Source organism: Eublepharis macularius, chromosome 18, assembly GCF_028583425.1.
Source record: "Eublepharis macularius isolate TG4126 chromosome 18, MPM_Emac_v1.0, whole genome shotgun sequence".
Taxonomy (NCBI): Eukaryota; Metazoa; Chordata; class Lepidosauria; order Squamata; family Eublepharidae; genus Eublepharis; species Eublepharis macularius.
In genome coordinates, this window is record NC_072807.1 from 12,658,462 (window position 1) to 12,676,258 (window position 17,797).

At 45.6% G+C, this 17,797-nt stretch overlaps 1 protein-coding gene across 4 annotated transcripts in view; it reads right to left on the minus strand.

Moving 5' to 3' along the window:
• The window catches only part of ILVBL (ilvB acetolactate synthase like), a 34,646-nt gene that overhangs the window by 7,487 nt on the left and 9,362 nt on the right, over window positions 1-17,797 (minus strand). For 3 of the 4 annotated variants that reach the window (XM_055002153.1, XM_055002151.1, XM_055002154.1), the window contains exons 2-11: window positions 12,469-12,631; window positions 11,047-11,248; window positions 10,846-10,973; window positions 10,467-10,605; window positions 6,128-6,239; window positions 3,205-3,304; window positions 1,681-1,778; window positions 1,233-1,369; window positions 943-1,077; window positions 640-754 (exon numbers count right to left, since the gene is read on the minus strand). In XM_055002153.1, coding sequence (XP_054858128.1) covers window positions 640-754; window positions 943-1,077; window positions 1,233-1,369; window positions 1,681-1,778; window positions 3,205-3,304; window positions 6,128-6,239; window positions 10,467-10,605; window positions 10,846-10,973; window positions 11,047-11,248; window positions 12,469-12,603 — 1,301 coding nt within the window. In that variant the 5' untranslated portion in view covers window positions 12,604-12,631. Of the gene's footprint in view, window positions 1-639; window positions 755-942; window positions 1,078-1,232; window positions 1,370-1,680; window positions 1,779-3,204; window positions 3,305-6,127; window positions 6,240-10,466; window positions 10,606-10,845; window positions 10,974-11,046; window positions 11,249-12,468; window positions 12,632-15,677; window positions 15,799-17,797 lie in introns of those variants that run through there. The other variant, XM_055002152.1, reaches the window with a different exon arrangement.

The window sequence follows — 17,797 nt, forward strand, 5'->3', positions numbered from 1 at the left end:
GGTCCTTCATACCCACTTCAGCTAACTGGACCACCAGTTAAAAGTGGCAGATCCAAGCAACTTGTCTACACCTTCAGAATACAAATCCTGGAATACATCAGAAAAAAGATCTGTCCAAACAGTGCTCTGATGATATTCTTAGACTGTTCTGCTAGAATGGTAAGACTTTGGGAATGTAATTTTTATCCAGGAAAAACCCAGCAAAGAGATCACTGCTGTTGTTGGGCAATCTTGGTTCTTTAGGGGTTTGTTTTAGAAGCTCCATCGCTACCCGAAACAGCTCCACCGGACAGCTTTCACACACAATAGTGGGCATCTCGCCATCATCGCTGCCACAGAACAGGCACAACTATATGCTCCAGACTATGGCTACACGTTTTCCTCCATTTGCATTCTAGGTGCCTGCCAATCTGCTCCATCATCTTAAGTTCATCACTAAACCAAGAGGCCATAGGGGCTCACTGGGATGACAGAGGACTAACGGAGACAACTATTTTGCCCGCCCAATCCTCTTCCCACTCTAGGGACAGGAGCAGCCATCAGTGTAAGCTGGAAACTTGCAGAGGGGCCTCAAGGTCTGGATCCGCCTGCCTCTAGGAAACAGACCATCCTAATAGAAAAACCTGCGCAGTTTCTAACCTGTTTATTTTCTCCTTCGCCCGATCCATCTCCTTCAGGCTCAGGGCCCACTCCCGGGGGCAGGAATATCCCTTAAGCCCTTCGTTCAAGTGCACCAAGAAGGAGCCAGCATCCGCTGCAGGAAAGGGATTCAAAATGTCGGCAACGCAAACATCTGCGCCCAGGGCTAGAAGTACAGCACAGCCACAGCACTCTTCTCTGTGGTCATCGGCTCCGCTATCGTCCCCCTCTAGCAATCCCACTCTTCCAAAGCCCAGGGCCTTCTCCACAGCTCCCCGACCGGAGCCCCGGTGGGTAACTCACCTCTAATGGCCAAGTGGGGTTTCCAGAATAAGTGTGCATTCTTTAGCAGCTGTGGACGGTCTCTGTTAATGGCAATGATTTTGCTGCGCTTGCTCAGGACACGCCCAAAGGACAGGCGAAAATCACAGACGGTACCTGGGGAAAAGCATGTATAGAAACAGGTGACTGATTACATCATTAGACACGCACATAAATTCTTCCCCTTCTCTGAATGCCCCCACTCAATGTCCCGGTGCTTCCAAAAAAGGCCCCTTTTTCAAAAGGAAGTTCAGCACTAGGCTTTCAGTTACCTGCCAGAATGACCACATCTGCCTCCTTGAGTGCCTCTCGGCGATTCTGACGGATGTGCAGTGGACTATTCTTTCCCAGCATGCCACGGGCCATCCCACCCAAGAAGCACGGAATCCCCAGTTCTTCTAAGGCAGTTCTGCAAGGATAGCAGAGTATGACAGAGTATCAGAGCACCAGCAAAATCTCTGATTTGTGACCCACAGCTGCCCCCCTCTGCACTGAGACAGACCCATACTTCACTTTGCTCCTAATTCTGGTTTCCTTGTTGCTTTGCAATGCATTCCCACACTTCCTCTCATAAGCACTGATGGTGCACCTGCGCAAGCAGTAGCGTTCCACAAAATCTAGTCGCATTCTAGTGCTACGGCCGCAATGCAGATGGGATCTGCTAAAGCTCACAGCTGGAGCTTCCTTGAATTTCCCCATCGGCCACAGAGCACACCTCACCTGAGTACCTTTACAGGTGTTGGAGGCAAAGTAACTTGGCTGCCAAGAAGGATGACTGGCTTCTTGGCTCGGCTGATGAGCTCCACACACTGTTGCACCTACACATAGAACGATACTACAATGAGAGCCAAGCTGGGAAGGAGACTGGCTCCTGAGCAGCAACAGAGCGGCACTGTGTTGATTTATTCTGCAATTCTATGGGGATCCTGGAAGTAGAATTCTCCTAAGATCAGGCCTTGGGGGAGCTACACAGGAAAAAGAAACTGAAGACACGCAACGCCATGCTCGACTAGCCTAAAATCAGCAACTGACCCATCTTAAACCAACAGAAATTGGATGCTGTATGTACGAATCAAGCTTCCTTATACTGAATCAGACCACTGGTCCATTAATGTCACTACTGTCTACTCAGACCAACAGCAGCTTTCCTAGGTCTTGGGCAGAGGATTTTCCCTTCACCAACTACTTGATCCTTTTCACTGGGCCAGAGTTTGAAAATAGGACCTTCTGCATGCCAGGCACATACTCTTCCACTGAGCCATGGACCTGCCCTAGTGTCACAACGCATAAGTGAAAACAGCAAAGTTGGAGCTCAATGACCTCCACTGGGCATGTGCCAAGATGGCAAAGTGGCTGCCTGGGCTTCTAAGGCCCCCTGTTGCAAGAGGCTGCCATATCGAATGCGTATTACCCAGTTTCATCGTGTTCTCTGCTGCCATCCCAAAGGGTATAAATGAGGGCAAAGTGGCAGTTACTGGAGTATCAATCGGGCACTGTGTTGTTAATTTGCTATTAACTGGTAAACCCATGTGACTCTTCTGAACAATAAATCCTTTAAGACTAACCAACTTTATTGTAGCATAAGCTTTCAAGAAGACAAAGAGAGCTGTGGTTCTCGGAAGCTTATGCTACAATAAAGTTGGTTAGTCTTAAAGGTGCTGCTAGACTCTTTATTGTTTTGCAACTACAGACTAACATGGCTAACTCCTCCAGATCTCTGAACAAGAAATGTGTGCCTGAAGAGAGATGATTCATCCAGGTGGTTTGGGATGAGAACGGCCAACATCTTCCAACACGGAACTGTTTCAAGGAGAGAAAAACCACCCAAAGCAAATGAGATAACCAATAAGGACACTGTCCTGATTGGCCAACAAAATTACTGAGAGTTTTGCTTAGGAACTAAGCCTGGGGGGACAGCTAACTTGTATTGCTTGCATAATTCTCTTACATCAGTTGAATAAAAACCTGAGTCCCCCTCCCCAAGTCTGATAAAGTACAGCTCCAGTTCAAAATGTGGTTCCCATTATACCTGGGGGCAGCTTCCAGGGATGGAGACAACAGCAGCTCATTTTATGAGCAGAGGATGTTGGAAGGCACAACTTTACAACAGGCAGAACAGCAGCTTTCAGCCACAGAGCGAACATTGTCAGAGCAGGAAAACACATTATACTCTCTCCTTCCCACTCCAATTTTATCCATTTAACTCTGGGCTTCCCTCTCAATGCCTTCTCTAGGAAGTCTCACCTGTTCCTTTGTGGCATGTGGTACGTTTACCGGCAGAGGTGAAATGTCCCTCACCTCCCAAGCCCCAGCAAACAGGTTCGCCAAATAGTTCTGCAGATACCTAGGTGAGAGCAAAGAGGACATGTCCACTGAAACCAAGAAACTAAAACGGTGATAGTGCACAGGAAAATGCAGTCTGCAGTTCAGAAGACACACAGCCTCAGCTTCTGTTTCACCGCTCAAAATATGAGTGTTTACAAATCACCCAGAAGTTTGGATGCTTAGGGACTTGCTGGTAGAAAAAGGTAGAAAACTGCTGTCTGGAAGGCAAAAAAATCCCCCCAGTACAATAAAACAGATTCAATTAAGAGTAAAGGTTAAGATCTCAATGGAGCATTCTCAAAGTTTGATACAAATGCTATACACAAGATATTAAAGAAAAAGATACTACACTTCAAGACCCCCTAGATCTTGAAGGGAGATGGTGCAATAAGGCCCTAATTAAATCACCATCATCATCCACAGTGGAAGACATTTACATACAGCTCTGCTCCTTATCACATTAGAAAATTCATGGATAAACCTCATATGCACCATAATTTAAAGACAGAAGTCCATTAGAACAGACCAATATGCCGAAATGGTGCACGCTTTCAAGTTCTTCAAAAATTTTCATTAAACTGGATGAACATAACTTTTCTTTTTTGATTTTCCTTCCAGGCAACATAGCTATATTCGAACTCTGTCTACAATAATTTAACACCCATCTGTTACTTTAAAAAACTTAGCTAGAGAAATGATGTGGCTATGGCCCACGATAGATACAGGCCTTCCTGCATAAATCAACTGCCCACAACCCCTTCAGTGCCGTTTTATCCTCCGCTATGGGACAAAAAAGGCACTGGTAGCCCTAGCTGTAGAAAAAGGCTGCTCTTCACGGATGCTTTTACTAGACCTAGTGGCAGCCTTTGACCCATCAGATTATGTCATCCTGTTGAGATAAACTGAGGAAGAAGTAGGGATCAAAGGATGTGCTTTGAATTGGTTCCAATCAACCCTTAGTGGCAGGACTCAAAAAGTAGTTTTTGGGATGAGTCTTCTATAGTGTGGAACTTGCCCTGTGGCAAGTCTGTCTTGTCCTCTATGCTATTCAATCTCTATGTGAAGCTGTTAGGGAATTTTTGGGGTGCTCTATTGTTTTCTATATGGGTGGTCTAAATTGACCAAAGAACTCTTCTCCCTGTGGGCTCATCACCCCTCATTCCAGCCTGTATTTTGGTTGTAATAACACAAAGGCCTGGCTGTGTGCTGTCAGTTTGCACTCGAGAACAAGTGAAGGCTACACATATTTCCTTCCTGCCCTGTTCTCAGCCTTGGGGATGTTCTTCCTTAGCAATGTAAAGATAACCATGGAGTCGTTCTGATAGTTTGTTACATGACCTGAAAGGAAACAATCTTGACCTGTCAATCTATCATGTTCCAAACATCATGAGACAGTATCACTTGATGTTTATATATTCTTGTAATAATCCTCAGTACTGGAAGCAATTGTTGTTTACTTGCATCACGGCTGTGCGATGGTATAAATGTAGGTGCTGCCTATTTGCTGGCATGTACCCTGCTCTAATAGTGTGTGCATCAGGCTTATTTGAGAACTTCTCATAATAAACCTTTTCTGCTTCACCAAGTTCGAAGCCTTGATTTATTATTCAGACAAGGAGAGAATAGAGACCTCATAATTGGCAAACAGAGGTAATAAAATGTTTCCTCCACGTAGAGGTGTTCGATGTATTGTCAAAGGCTTTCACGGCCGGCGAACAATGGTTGTTGTGGATTTTGCTACACCTCTGAAGATGTCAGTCACAGCTGCTGGCGAAACGTCAGGAACTGCAATGCCAAGACCACGGCTATACAGCCCGGAAAATCCACAACAACCAGAGGTAATAAAAGTTTCCCCCAACAGAAGCCATCAGAAGAAATAATTTGTGGATTTGGAATAGGATGTCATTAATATGCTGATGACACTCAGCTCTACATTTCTTCAACCAGATTGGCTGGGGATGTGGTAGAGACTCTGAACCGCCACCTGACATTTGTAGTTAGAGGCTCAGGGTCAACAAGCTGAAAGTGATTCCTGATTGGGAAGAGCAAGGTCCTGCACGACATGGGGCTCCTTGCTTTTGAAGGAGTCTAACTGCCTCCTGCTTTACTCAGTGATTTATTTTTTTAACTTCATTTATATCCTACCTTTCACCAGCAATGGGGACCCAAAGTGGCTTACACCATTCTCCTCTCCTCCAGTTTATCCTCACAGCAGCCCTGTGAGGTAGGTTAGGCTGAGAGTATGAGACTGGCCCAAGGTCACCCAGCAAGCTTCCATGGCAGAGCGGGGAATTGAACCTGGGGCTGCCAGATCCTAGTGTGTTACTCTAGCCACTACACCACACCTGTTGAGAGAGCTTTACTGCTGGAGAAGCAAGTTGATGCAGCTGCAAAAAAGGCATTCTTCAAACTTCACTTAGCTCAGAAGACGACCTCCTATCTTGATTCAGCTGACTTGGCCATGTAGAGCCATGTTATGGTCACCTTGAGGCTAGATTATTGTAATGTGCACTCTACATGGTTGGCCCTTGAAGACATCTCTGATACTACAGTGGTACAGAAAGCCTTGGCCACTACGTTGATTTATTATGAATCTTTGTTCTTAGACTCAAAAGGTATCATTCAAATGTTATTTTATAATCTACTTATTGACTGATTTAATAGTCTATTGTGTTTGTAATTTTTATTATGCTATTGTATTTGTAATCTGCCTTTAGTCCCAGGGGGATATACAGACTATAAATGAAAATAAATAAGTAAAACCTGTCTGTTTGCTGGGCCCTCTTGGAACAACTCATTAGTTAACAGCTTTGCTGACAATTGTGAACACAAGTTAACTCACCAGTTAACAAGCTTTCCCACCAGACCCTTGGGAGCCTCAGCTTTCAGCATCTCCCTCTTGACCAGATGATAGGGGTACAACACATCCAAAGGGAACTCCACAAATACAGGACCTGCAAGACAACCAGGGAGTCAGAGCCTCTTCACACATCACAGAGTACACAGACTGGGTCTGAGGTCCCCACTTTGAGTCTGACATAGAACAATCACATCAGGTGCAGGTTCTCAGATTAGGATCAAAACCCCAGAACACATGGAACAGGGGCTTCAGCCTTCCTCATTTCCATTTCTTCAAACTCAAAACAGTTCTTTAGGGAGAGAGGGGTGCTATTTAGGGGAAATCATGTGTCCCATAAAACAATGTGGATGTCCACTAGTAACACCCCTGCTCTGGGGACTTTTTCAAGATGAGAAAACAGCAAGAAAGGAAGAGCTGAATCTCCTTCTACACATGCGCCTGAGCAATACACAATCCAGGAACTGATGAGAAACCACAACCCATGTGTAATTGCGCTGCCTGACACACAGTGAAAACCCCAAACCCAACCTATGCACTCTATAGTATGTAAAAAGCCTCATATTAGCAAGGAAAAGGATACAATGCCTTTTGATCCCCAAAGCAAAACGTTTAGAAGCATTCCCTGGTTGCAGCGCACCTCAACCTTCCCCATCGTATTATCCTGTCTGGCACCACTCACTTTGGGGCGGGGGGGGGGGGAATCCTGTGGGTAGCCACTTAAGGGCAAGTGACAGGAACCACATCAAACCCAGAAGAGAGGCCATAGTACTTCTCCGCCCTGTACTTTGAAAACCAGTTATCTGATGCAACAGAAAGTACACCTGTGTCCAGAAAACTGAAGAGCAGAACAAGAGACAGCCTCCTGCTTCGCTAGACAAGTCTGATAGGGTTACGCCTGACCTTTCAGCACCATAACAATTCTCAGGAACAAGCTGCTATACTCTTCAACTCCTTCAAAGGTCCAGCAAGAAAGGACCTGCTATTTCTGCACCATCCTGTTACTGTCATGAAAAGATCACCTGCCAAAGCACGCTCAAGTGGCTCTGGCTGCTTCTGGCAGCAGCTGCTCCAAGGCATCATAGTAAATGAGGTCCTCTGAGCAGTTTATCTGTACATTATTGGGCTTTGAGTCCATGCAGAGCTTCCATTTAGAAACTTTTTTAGAGCAAGCTTTTGATGATGAAAATCCTCTCCGCTCCCACAGTTTTGATTGTGCATGCTTGAAAGAGAGGAGTCGTGTCTTCCCGCTCAGATCTTCTAAAAAGTAACACTGCAACAAGTTATATACACCTGTTGTAGGGAAGGCAGATGGGCCATGCTGAGAGTCAGGTTAGTGTAATAGCCAGAGTGTCAGACTAGGATCTGGGAAACTCATGCTGCCATTGAAGCTCACTGGGTAACACTGGGCCAGTCACCCACTCCCAGCCTAACCTACCTTACAGAGCTGTTGTGAGGATGAAATGGAGGACAGGACAATGAGGTAAGCTGCTCAAGCGCCCCAATGGGGAGAAAAGCAAGGTATAAATGAAATAAAACTTTTAAAATGCGAATACACAGATGACCATTCAACGAAAGGAAAGCAGCCTGTTTTTCTTCTTTATAGTTTCTCCACATCACATAAATGGGAAAAGACTAGCAAGATTAACTACCCGGTTGTGGGCAAGGGCAAGAAGAGTGTTGTGGCACTGCACTGTTGAAAGAAAGTTTGCTCTGGCTTTGACATCTGAGGCGTGCCTTCCAATGGTGTACGGCTACGCCCAGGTAGCTGTTCTGTAGAGTTCCATAAAAGAGGCCTCTTGAAGCGCTAAGAAGTTCTGGTAATTTTTCTAGAATGTTCTGACTCAGGAAGTTCCTTACGGGCCCACTCACAGCAGAGTGTGATGCTGCACCCAATGTATTTCTCCCAGAGGCTTCTGGCTAGCCAAAAAGTAATGACAGAGACAGCGCCACCTTATTTATGTAGCTTTTTATGACCATACCATCTGGCTAGCCCATAAGGCTTCTGTGTGCTGCTGATACAGCAATTTTCCTTGCAAGTGCCACGTTAAACAGAAGTTGCACTTAAACTAGCATTTTTCAGTCGGGCAAATTGCACCAGTGCAACAAAAGTCTATAAACTACAATGTCCACCCAGAATATGGACAGAAGTTCACAGTAGCACATAATGACAAAAGGAAAGACAGCAAGTAGCTGTGAGGAGCCGGACTACATAGGGGAAGCCAGTTCTCTCACTACCACAGAGGCTTTGTAAGTATTGCCATGCACTTGGTGAAGACCTTTTGGGGGCAAAGGACAGGCCAATGAGTACCACTGCAGAACAGAGAACTTTGTGAGGCTATAGCTACATGAAAACATAGACACAGATACTTTTGAGACTGATAGAAGGGGGAGGACTGATGGTAGCATTACCATTCTGAACTTCTTGGACCTGATGTATTTGCTGCTTGCCTGTGAGGTTGAGGATAGGAGGCAGACTGTCTTTTCTTTGAGATCATAAAGCACTGACATTAAAACCCAAAACCCCTTTGGGAAAGTGGTAACGCGTTTATTCTCTTTCAACAGAAGAAAGGTAGGTGAGTATGCCAAGCACTAAGATGAGTGCTGATGTTGACAATGAAGAGGTATGTGGTAAAAGGCCACGGACTACCAATTCAAGTTCTGGTCATACTGATGATAATTAAGGCTGTTGATGGTCCAGGCCTCTGGTGATAAAAGTCTGGAAATACCAAGACACATGCAGGAGGAGGATCTAGGAGACCTCTGTGGTAGGGGACTGGAGCACAGAATATAGAGATCATAATATAGAGATCATGCAATATATATATATATCACACAACTCAGCTTTTGAGAAAGATCTCACAAGCTGTGAACACTTGGGGATTGAAGTCTGTCAGCCAATGATATTCTCAGAATGTATTTATTTATTAAGATCAGTGACTTAAGGGCATAAATAATAGTTCCCGGTGGTCTCTTAAAATCACCCAAGATCAGTACCGGCCATCATGGGACCAAGTCTGTCAAAACATATGAGCTAGAACAGATAGTAGAGAAGCAGCCCCCCACACCTTGTCTGCCTCCTTCTTGATATTTCCCCTTGAGTTTCTTATTCCTCAGTTCCAACAGTGATCAACCCAGATATCTATACCTCAATGGCTTAGAACAGAAGAACTCTGGCACTGACAATTCCAGCACCAAAGGGCAGTTCAGCAGCACAGATGGATTTGTGTGCCTGATGTCAATTCATCAGCTATCTCATCAGAGACTGAAAGGGCTCTCTCCCACGGAGTGGCCTGGAGCCAATGGTTGCACTTTCCTGCTTAGTAAACTTCAGGCAGCAGATGCGGCTGTGTTGCTCTTCAAGCTAACCTTGATCATGGCCAGCAATGGCAATTTCCCACTGCACTGCCAATATGGTTTCAAGTTATCTTCTCTGTCATAGGTGCCGAGCACTGAAGACAGGCAGATTCAAGAAATAGAACAGATATGAAAACTTGAAATGAAAAAGAAGGGGGAATTGTGTGTGTGTGGTGTGTTTGCATGCATGCAAGTAAAAGAAAAATTAGTCCACAGAGGAGTCTCTTAAAGTTTTCCCAAGTGCTTCTGCTACAGGGGATGAAACAACAGAGGGGGAAGATGCAGCTCCCCCCCCGCCCCCGCTCCCAGGCCTGCAGAGCAGGAGGGGTGTGTATGATTAAAGGCAGGACAGAAATGAAGTTTAAAAAATAAATAACCGAGTACAGCAAGAGGCACTGGTCTCCTTCAAAAGCAAGGAGCTCCATATCCTTCAGGCCTTTGGTCGTCCCAATCAGGAACCAGTTTCAGCTTGTTTACCCTGAGCCTTTAACTACAAATGTCAGGTGTCGGTTCAGAGTCTCTACCACATCCCCAGCCAATCTGGTTAAAGAAATGTAGAGCTGAGTGTCATCAACATATTGATGACATCCTATTCCAAATCCACAAATGATTTCTTCTGAGGGCTTTGGTTGGGAGAAACTTTCATTAACTGTGTGTGTGTAACTAAAAATTAGTATTAGTATTGAAAGTTTCCAAATCAAAGTTCTGCACACAAAGTTCTGGGGTACAAATCCCATAAGGGTTCTGTAAAAACACCATGAAGAATAACACAGTATTGCCCAAAAGCTTGGGCTTTAACCCTCCCAGTCATCAATGAAAGATGAAGGTGGCAGGGGAGAAGGACACAGCCAACCATTCTGTAGACGGCAGTAGCCATGTCACATGACCACAAATAGTTGCCCCCCCCCCCTGCCACTCACCTATCCTGAGACAAGCAGGGCAGACTTCTTGGGAGCTAGTGGCATACCTGGAGTATCGCACTGAGCAATGGCCATGGCCTTTCGCAGCACAGGGACAATCTCCCGCACAGTCTTCACTGAAGCACAGAATTTGCAGAGGGGCTTGAAGAGAGACAGCTGGTCAATATCCTGGAGAGCACCTTGACCCTGGGGGAGAAGAAGCCTCACTCATCCACTTGAAACCCTTGCCCGCACATTGCCCCACCCTTGCCCTCAGACACCCATAACCACAGCCAGAGCTGCGGGCAGGGTCAACTGCCTCAGTTGAGTGGCCGTACTAGAGAACACAGAAAGATCAGCCAAAGTTTGATTAGACAGGTCAGGAGCAACATGCAGCCCCAGCTGTTCCATCTCTTTCTGGATCCACAGCTAGGAGCTGCAGCCTACCTTCTGCAGAGTGGCAGCTGCCCCTCCAATCACCAGCACGGGAGATTCTGCCATCTGGGCATTTTTCACAGCAGTCACAGTGTTTGTGACTCCCGGTCCTGCCGTCACTGCAGCGACTCCCACTGTCCCTGAAGCAAAAACAAGGAGTCATCCTGTGCTCCTGCCTCTTTCTAGCATCAACAACAGGCATGAGGTGGGTACCTGAGAGCCTGGCCATCGCATCTGCTGCAAATACAGCTGTAGCTTCATGCCTTGTGTCCACAACACGAATGCCCAGCTTCTCGCTGGCCACCAGAATGGGAGAGATGTGTCCTCCCACCAAAGTGAAGATATGGCGCACACCATGGGCTTTCAACACTTCTGCTACACTCTCCCCACCATGCCGAGGGCTCTTGGTGTCCACCTGAAACAAACACAGCCATGGCCTGAGAGCCAGTTTGGTGTAGTGGTTAAGAGCAGCAGGACTATAATCTGGAGAACTGGGATTGAGTCCCCACTCCTCTTCTGCTTGAAGCCAGCTGAGTGACTGTGTGTCAGTCACAGCTTCTAGGAGCTCTCTCAGCCCCACCCACCTCACAGGATGATTGTCGTGATGATAATAACAACACACTTTGTAAACTGCTCTGAGTGAGCATTAAGTTGTCCTAAAGGAAGGTATATAAATAAAATGTTATTATTATTATCTTGTCCTTAAAAAGACAAGAATAGAAATAACATTTCCAGACATTCTGAAGCAACTTGGGGGGGGGCAGTCCTGGGAAAAAATGGAAATTTGTGACATATATGTAGCACTTAATTTTCTATTAAGCCTAATTTTTTTTGTTTTAACATTATAATATACATAATGTATAACTTAGTTTGCATATAAAACTGTTCTCTTGGCATATTTATAGAATTTGAAAAAATAAATGCCTGACAATGCAATCCTAAACACCCTTCTATTACTCTGCATAGGACTTCACTGATTGTGACTCTATTTAGGACCGACTACAAGCAAAATTGTAAAGCACAGTTAAGAATTATTTAATGCTGCAGCTTGACTCACTGTATAGCATGAAAAATTTATGTCAGTAAAACTTCGTATTATAAAGCACTTCACTCAATCAAAAGGCACAGAGGTTTTTCAGTGCTCCTCAGTTTTTCTACTGGGGACCAGAATACAGAGGGAGATACAAGAAAGCTTGCAGGAGAAAGACATCTCAGACCTCTCACTCCTAGAAGGCTTGTCATGCTTAGTCTGGCACCTGAGCTGTTTGGCAAAACTGCCCAACCTGTTGGGTTCTTAGCCCAGAATCAGTCTCCTTTTTAAAGACAACAGCCAAGATTATTAGAAGCAAAAAGATGTTGAATTTAACATTGCAGTATGCACTACAATCCAAGTACCGCAAATTCCTATTGTACTTCTGATGCATAGCAGGAGGGATTGAAGCACAGGAGCAGCCACTTGCTACAAACGTTTCCCCGCAAACTCCGTTTGATCAGAAATCAGCACTACTAGATGCCAAGATAAGTCCCCCCTAAAAAGAGGGATTGGGTAGGTCTGGCCACACTTTTGGTCTACTACGCTGAAGCCATGTGCACCTCCTTTGGGAAATATAAGACAGTAAATGGTTTCTGGTATACCTGATGCCAAAGCCGGTAGATTAATCCCAGTTTCTGAGCTGCCACAAAAACCACTGTTAGAGTTCCCAGTAGTGCGAAGAGCCAGACTGAGAGGCCTCCCAGGGCCAAAGTGGTAGCAGCAACAGCACGATCCATTCAGAGTCCGCTAAGGACACAGTCCTGTCTGAAAAAGAAGACACACAGGTAAGTGCAATTCTCTGACCCATCTGCGTCCATACCAACCGCGCTTTACTCTTTCAGTCTTGCAACTTTTAGATTTTGTTTTAGATTCCCTGAGGCGACAGATAAAGAAGAACGATTGTTTTGTATGAGTGATCTGGTATCCCTGTCTTTAAAAACACACTCACCTGTTCAGCCACAGAAACCTGAGTAAAGCCAACAAAGGCTACTATACTGTAACAGGACAAAAAGTGAAGAGATGGCCCAGAAGGCTGCATCTCATAGTTCACATCCATGACAACTGTGATGTTAGGAGGTCTATAACTAACTGTTCTGAATGGGGAGCTGACAGTTGTCAAATGTACCAAAAACAGTTGGGGATGCAGAGCACCCCATATATATGTAGAGTCATTATTATTATATTTCTAAATAAGAATCTTGAAAGCTTGATTTTCACACAAGTCTCCTGTGCTTTCTGACACCCAGGCTTAATGCAGAAATTGCCCACTATTACACATTCCACATTTCTGTAATCTCTAGATGATGACTGCTATGCGTTCTATATGTGGGGGTATTGTGGAAGTTTCAGCTAGTCCAGAATGTGGTTGTTAGCTTACTTTTTGCTTTGTTTGCTTACTTTACACGCATTATGTACGTGTTCCTTTCCAATCAGCTGCTATGCTGACTCTCTGACAGAAGAGATGGAACTCCTTAGGAAAACAACTCCAAGCCCACAACAGGCTCAGAAAGGAAGCCTCCCTTTCACAAGTTGGCTTCAGAATAATGCCGCTGAATCAAATCTCCAAGGATCCGTGTTGGAGGAAACTTTTATTACCTCTGCCAATTACGAGGTCCCTATTCTCTCCTTGTCTGAATAATAAATCAAGGCTTCAAACTTGGTGATCTTAGAAGCAGAAAAGGTTTATTATGAGAGGTTCTCAAATAAGCCTGATGCACAGCATTATTACAGCAGGGTACATGTCAACAAATGGGCTGCTCCTACATTATTATCACACAGGTATGATGCAAGTAAACAACAATTGCATACAGAACAGAGGATTATTACAAAAATATATCAACATCAAGTGATAATGTCTCATGATGTTCGGAACATGATAGATTGATAGGTTGATATTGTTCCCTTTCAGGTTATGTAACAAACTATCAGAAAAATCCCATGGTTATCTCTACATTGCTAAGGAAGAACATCCTCAAGGCTGAGAACAGGTCAGGAAGGAATCGTGTAGCCTTCACTTGTTTTCAGAGTGCAAACAGACTATACACAGCAAGGCCTTCATGTTATTACAACAACAACAACAACAACAACAACAACAACAACAACAACAACAACAACAACAACAACAACATTCAATTTATATACCACCCTTCAGGACAACTTAATGCCACACTCAGAGTGGTTTACAAAGTGTGTTTTTATTATCCTCATGACAATCATCCTGTGAGGTGGGTGGGGCTGAGAGAGATCTGAGAGAGCTGTGACTGACCCAAGGTCACATAGCTGACTTCAAGTGGAGGAGTGGGGAATCAAACCTGGCTCTCCAGATTAGAGTCCTGCTGCTCTTAACCACTACACCAAACTGGCTCTTAACTACTACACCCAAATACAGGATGGAATGGTGATAAGCAAACAGATTCTTTGGTTAACTTAGACAACAAAGATTCACATACAGAAAACAACAGAGCACCTCCAAAATTCCCTAACAGTCCGCATGTGGGCTTTGTATGATTTCTTCCCAATTGGACTCCAAGGCAGCTGACATCATTTCCGTTTTATCCTCGTAACAACCCTGTGAAGGAGGCTAAGCTGAGAGTGTGTGACGGGCCCAAGGGCACCCAGCAAGCTTCCATGACGGAGCAGGGATTCAAATCTGGGTCCCAGATCCTAGTCACGCATCCTTAAACACATTTGGTGTGTGTGGGGGGGGGGGGGTTCCTGTTCAAGGCATTCCACACAGAGGCACAAAAGGGGCACCCCCATTATGGAAGCAGCAGCTAGTGGGATGCAGGCAGCGGATGAGGCAGATGCACCCACTGCTGTCCTTCTCCCCACTGGGAAGGCACAGGCCAGCTCCACACACGTCCCCTCCCCAGATGAGCAGCAGGTAAGGTTGCCAGCCTCCAGGTGATAGCAGGAGACTCCCAGGGTTTCCTGGAGATTTGGGGGGTAGAACCTGGGGAGGGTGGGATTTGGGGGAACAGAGGGGGCTCAGTGGGATATAAAGCCATAGGGTCCACCCCCCAGAGCAGGCATTTTCTCCAGGGGAACTGATGTCTATGGCCTGAAAAGCAGGGTGGGGGTTTTTTTTGCATTTTTAAAGCATTTATTTAAGAGAAAAATAGAAATAACAATAGAAAGTGCACAAACCTTATACAAAATACATTAAGTTACAACAGAAAAATATATAAAGTAAATAGTAATAGATTTCAGCCACATAAGACATAAGCACTATATATAGAGAGTAATAAATATATATTACTTTTACTTCTCTCATTCAATTAATCTGTTATATAAAAAAGGGAGAACGCACTGTAGTGCTTCTAGATTTCTAGAGTATCTAATAACATATTTTAGGGGGGTGGGGGGGGTAAGGCTGGCAACACTAAGATCTCCTGGAATTACAAATGATCTCCAGGCCACGGAGATCAGTTCCCCTGGAGAAAATGGTTGTTTTGGAGGGTGGCCTCTGAGGCATTATTCCATGTTGAGGTCTCTCCCCTCCCCAAACCCTGCCCTCTCCCCGTTCCACCCCCCAAGTCTCCAGGAATTTCCCGACCTTGGGCTGGCAACCCTCGTTCCGCGCCGTCTCCTATTTAAGTCCGAGTCAAACTGTGTGGAGGAGAAACCCCCGGGGGTGCCCAGCCCCGCGTCCCCCACCCACACCGGGCAAAACCCTCGTCGGGCCCTTGAGGGAGGCGCAGCGGCACGAAGAGAAGCGAGGGCGGCCCGCTTCGGGACAAGATTCTCTCCGCAGCCGGCAGAAAGGCGGCCCAGAACCTGTCTAAGTGGGACTGCCGCCTCTCAGACTTACGCTGCCAGGTAACCGCAGCGGCCCGGCGTGAGGCCCGCCCTCGCCTCGCCTCGCCTCGCCTCCCTGTCAGCAGCCAGAGGAGCCGGCGGCAGCGAGCCTCGCTCCGCCTCAGGACTCCCAAGAAGGCGGCTGCCGAGAGCTCTATGAGGCGCCTCAAGGGGGGGCGGGAATCTTGGCCTGAAGTCCCTTCCGGTCTCCGAGGGCCATTTCCGGCCCGTTCGTGAATCCTCCGGCCCCTACAAGGACAAAGCAATGTTTTGGTCCGGTCAGCGGCGCTGAAGAGGGTGTGCTGGGAGACTCGCGGCGCTTCGGTTGCCAGCTCCAGGTTGGGAAATTCCTGGAGATTTGGGGGGTAGCACCTGAAGATTGGGGTTATGGAGGGAAAAGACCTCAACAGCGTATGGTGGCATAGAATCCACCTTCTAAAGCAGCCATTTCCGCCAGGGGAACTAGTCTGTATAGCTTGGAGACATCAGTTGCAATACCTGGAGATCTCCAGCTACCACCTGGAGGTTGGCAACCCTACTTCCAATAGACGAGCATCTTGTTCTTAAAGCTGTTCATGCCGAGTCCGTTCCAACAGTATAGTGAGGTCAAGATGGGTAGCCATGTGAGTGTCTGTGGCAGTCGTAAAGAGCAAAAGTCCAGTAGCACCTTTAAGACTAACAAAAGTTGTGGCAGGGTATATGAGCGTTTGTGAGTCACAGCTCACTTCTTCAGATATTAAGAGCCTCGTAGCACCTATAAGACTTAACATTTGTGGCAGGGCATGAACTTTCTTGAGTCACAACTCACTTCGATATATTGTCGAAGGCTTTCACGGCCAGAGAACGATGGGCTTTCACCAACAACTCACTTCTTCTGATAGCACTAAAATGTGAGTCCATCTCACATACCACAAAGTAAGACCAACTTCCCGTATAGAATTGTCCCCACTTACGGTTGGGGACCATCTTTTGTGAGCACAATACATCTGGTCCAACCTATTAGTTTTAATGTGACAAATCCCTACCAAGAACAGGAGTATCATTAGGCACAATATAACATTCTACCGGTACACAACACGCACTAAAACTAATGAAGGTAAATGGCCACATTTTTAAAATTTGATATTTTTTTTAATAGCATACCAACTGCAATTTTGGTTTTGCCAGTGGTGCATTCTTAAAATATAAAAAAAAGAATAAGATAATATGGAAACTACTGAACCAGTATCTAGCAGCAACTTGATATCCTGACCCGTCTCAGAAGGTGTAGCAAAGATCTTAACAGTGTTGCACAAAAGTGCTTCCCCTTTGCCCCTCCGATTCGCTGAGCAAAGAGAAGATGAGACAGATAAGGGCTGTTGTGACAAAAAAAGTATATTTGCAAATATAAGGTACAGGCTTCAAGATGAGCTCAGAATGTACCCCCGAACAAAGGAGCACATGTTACTTTTAAGGGCTTGTGACATCATTTTGGAGAAACGAAAGTCACACTCAAAATAAGGCACCTGATCTCTTTTACACTTTTAGATAGGACTATTGTCCACCTTTCAGTCTCGCGACAACATCATTTACCATCCTATCCTGGTCTCCATAGTAGCCTCAAACTCTCTTCTCCAAAGGGGAGGGGGTGGAACTTATAATTCTCCCTTTGTCTTTTGGCTGTGCCTTTTCAGATGCCCTCAGGAATGTCCAGTTATCTACCCAAGGCTAGACATTCTCTCTTTCCATGTACAGCTAGGGAGAAAAAGAAAAGGGGGGGGTGGCCAAAAGCAGAGACCAGTTACTTTAAAACATAAATCAAAAAGAGTCCAGTAGCACCTTTAAGACTAACCAATTTTATTGTAGCATAAGCTTTCGAGAATCAAGTTCTCTTCATCAGATGCATGATCCGAACTGGTCAAATACAGAAGAGGAGGGATGAGAGGGGAGAAAGAAGGGGACATATATCACAAGGAGACAGAATGCAATTAGCGTGGAGGCAGTCAAAACATTCCTTTGCTTGGAAATGTAAACATCTCCTTTTGGTGTGCAGTCAGTTTGCCGTATTCATTTGTAGCAGTGAAAGTATCCAATTCCTATGTAGTATAAGCCTTCGATGACCACAGCTCTCCCTGCCAGCTGCATCTGACAAAG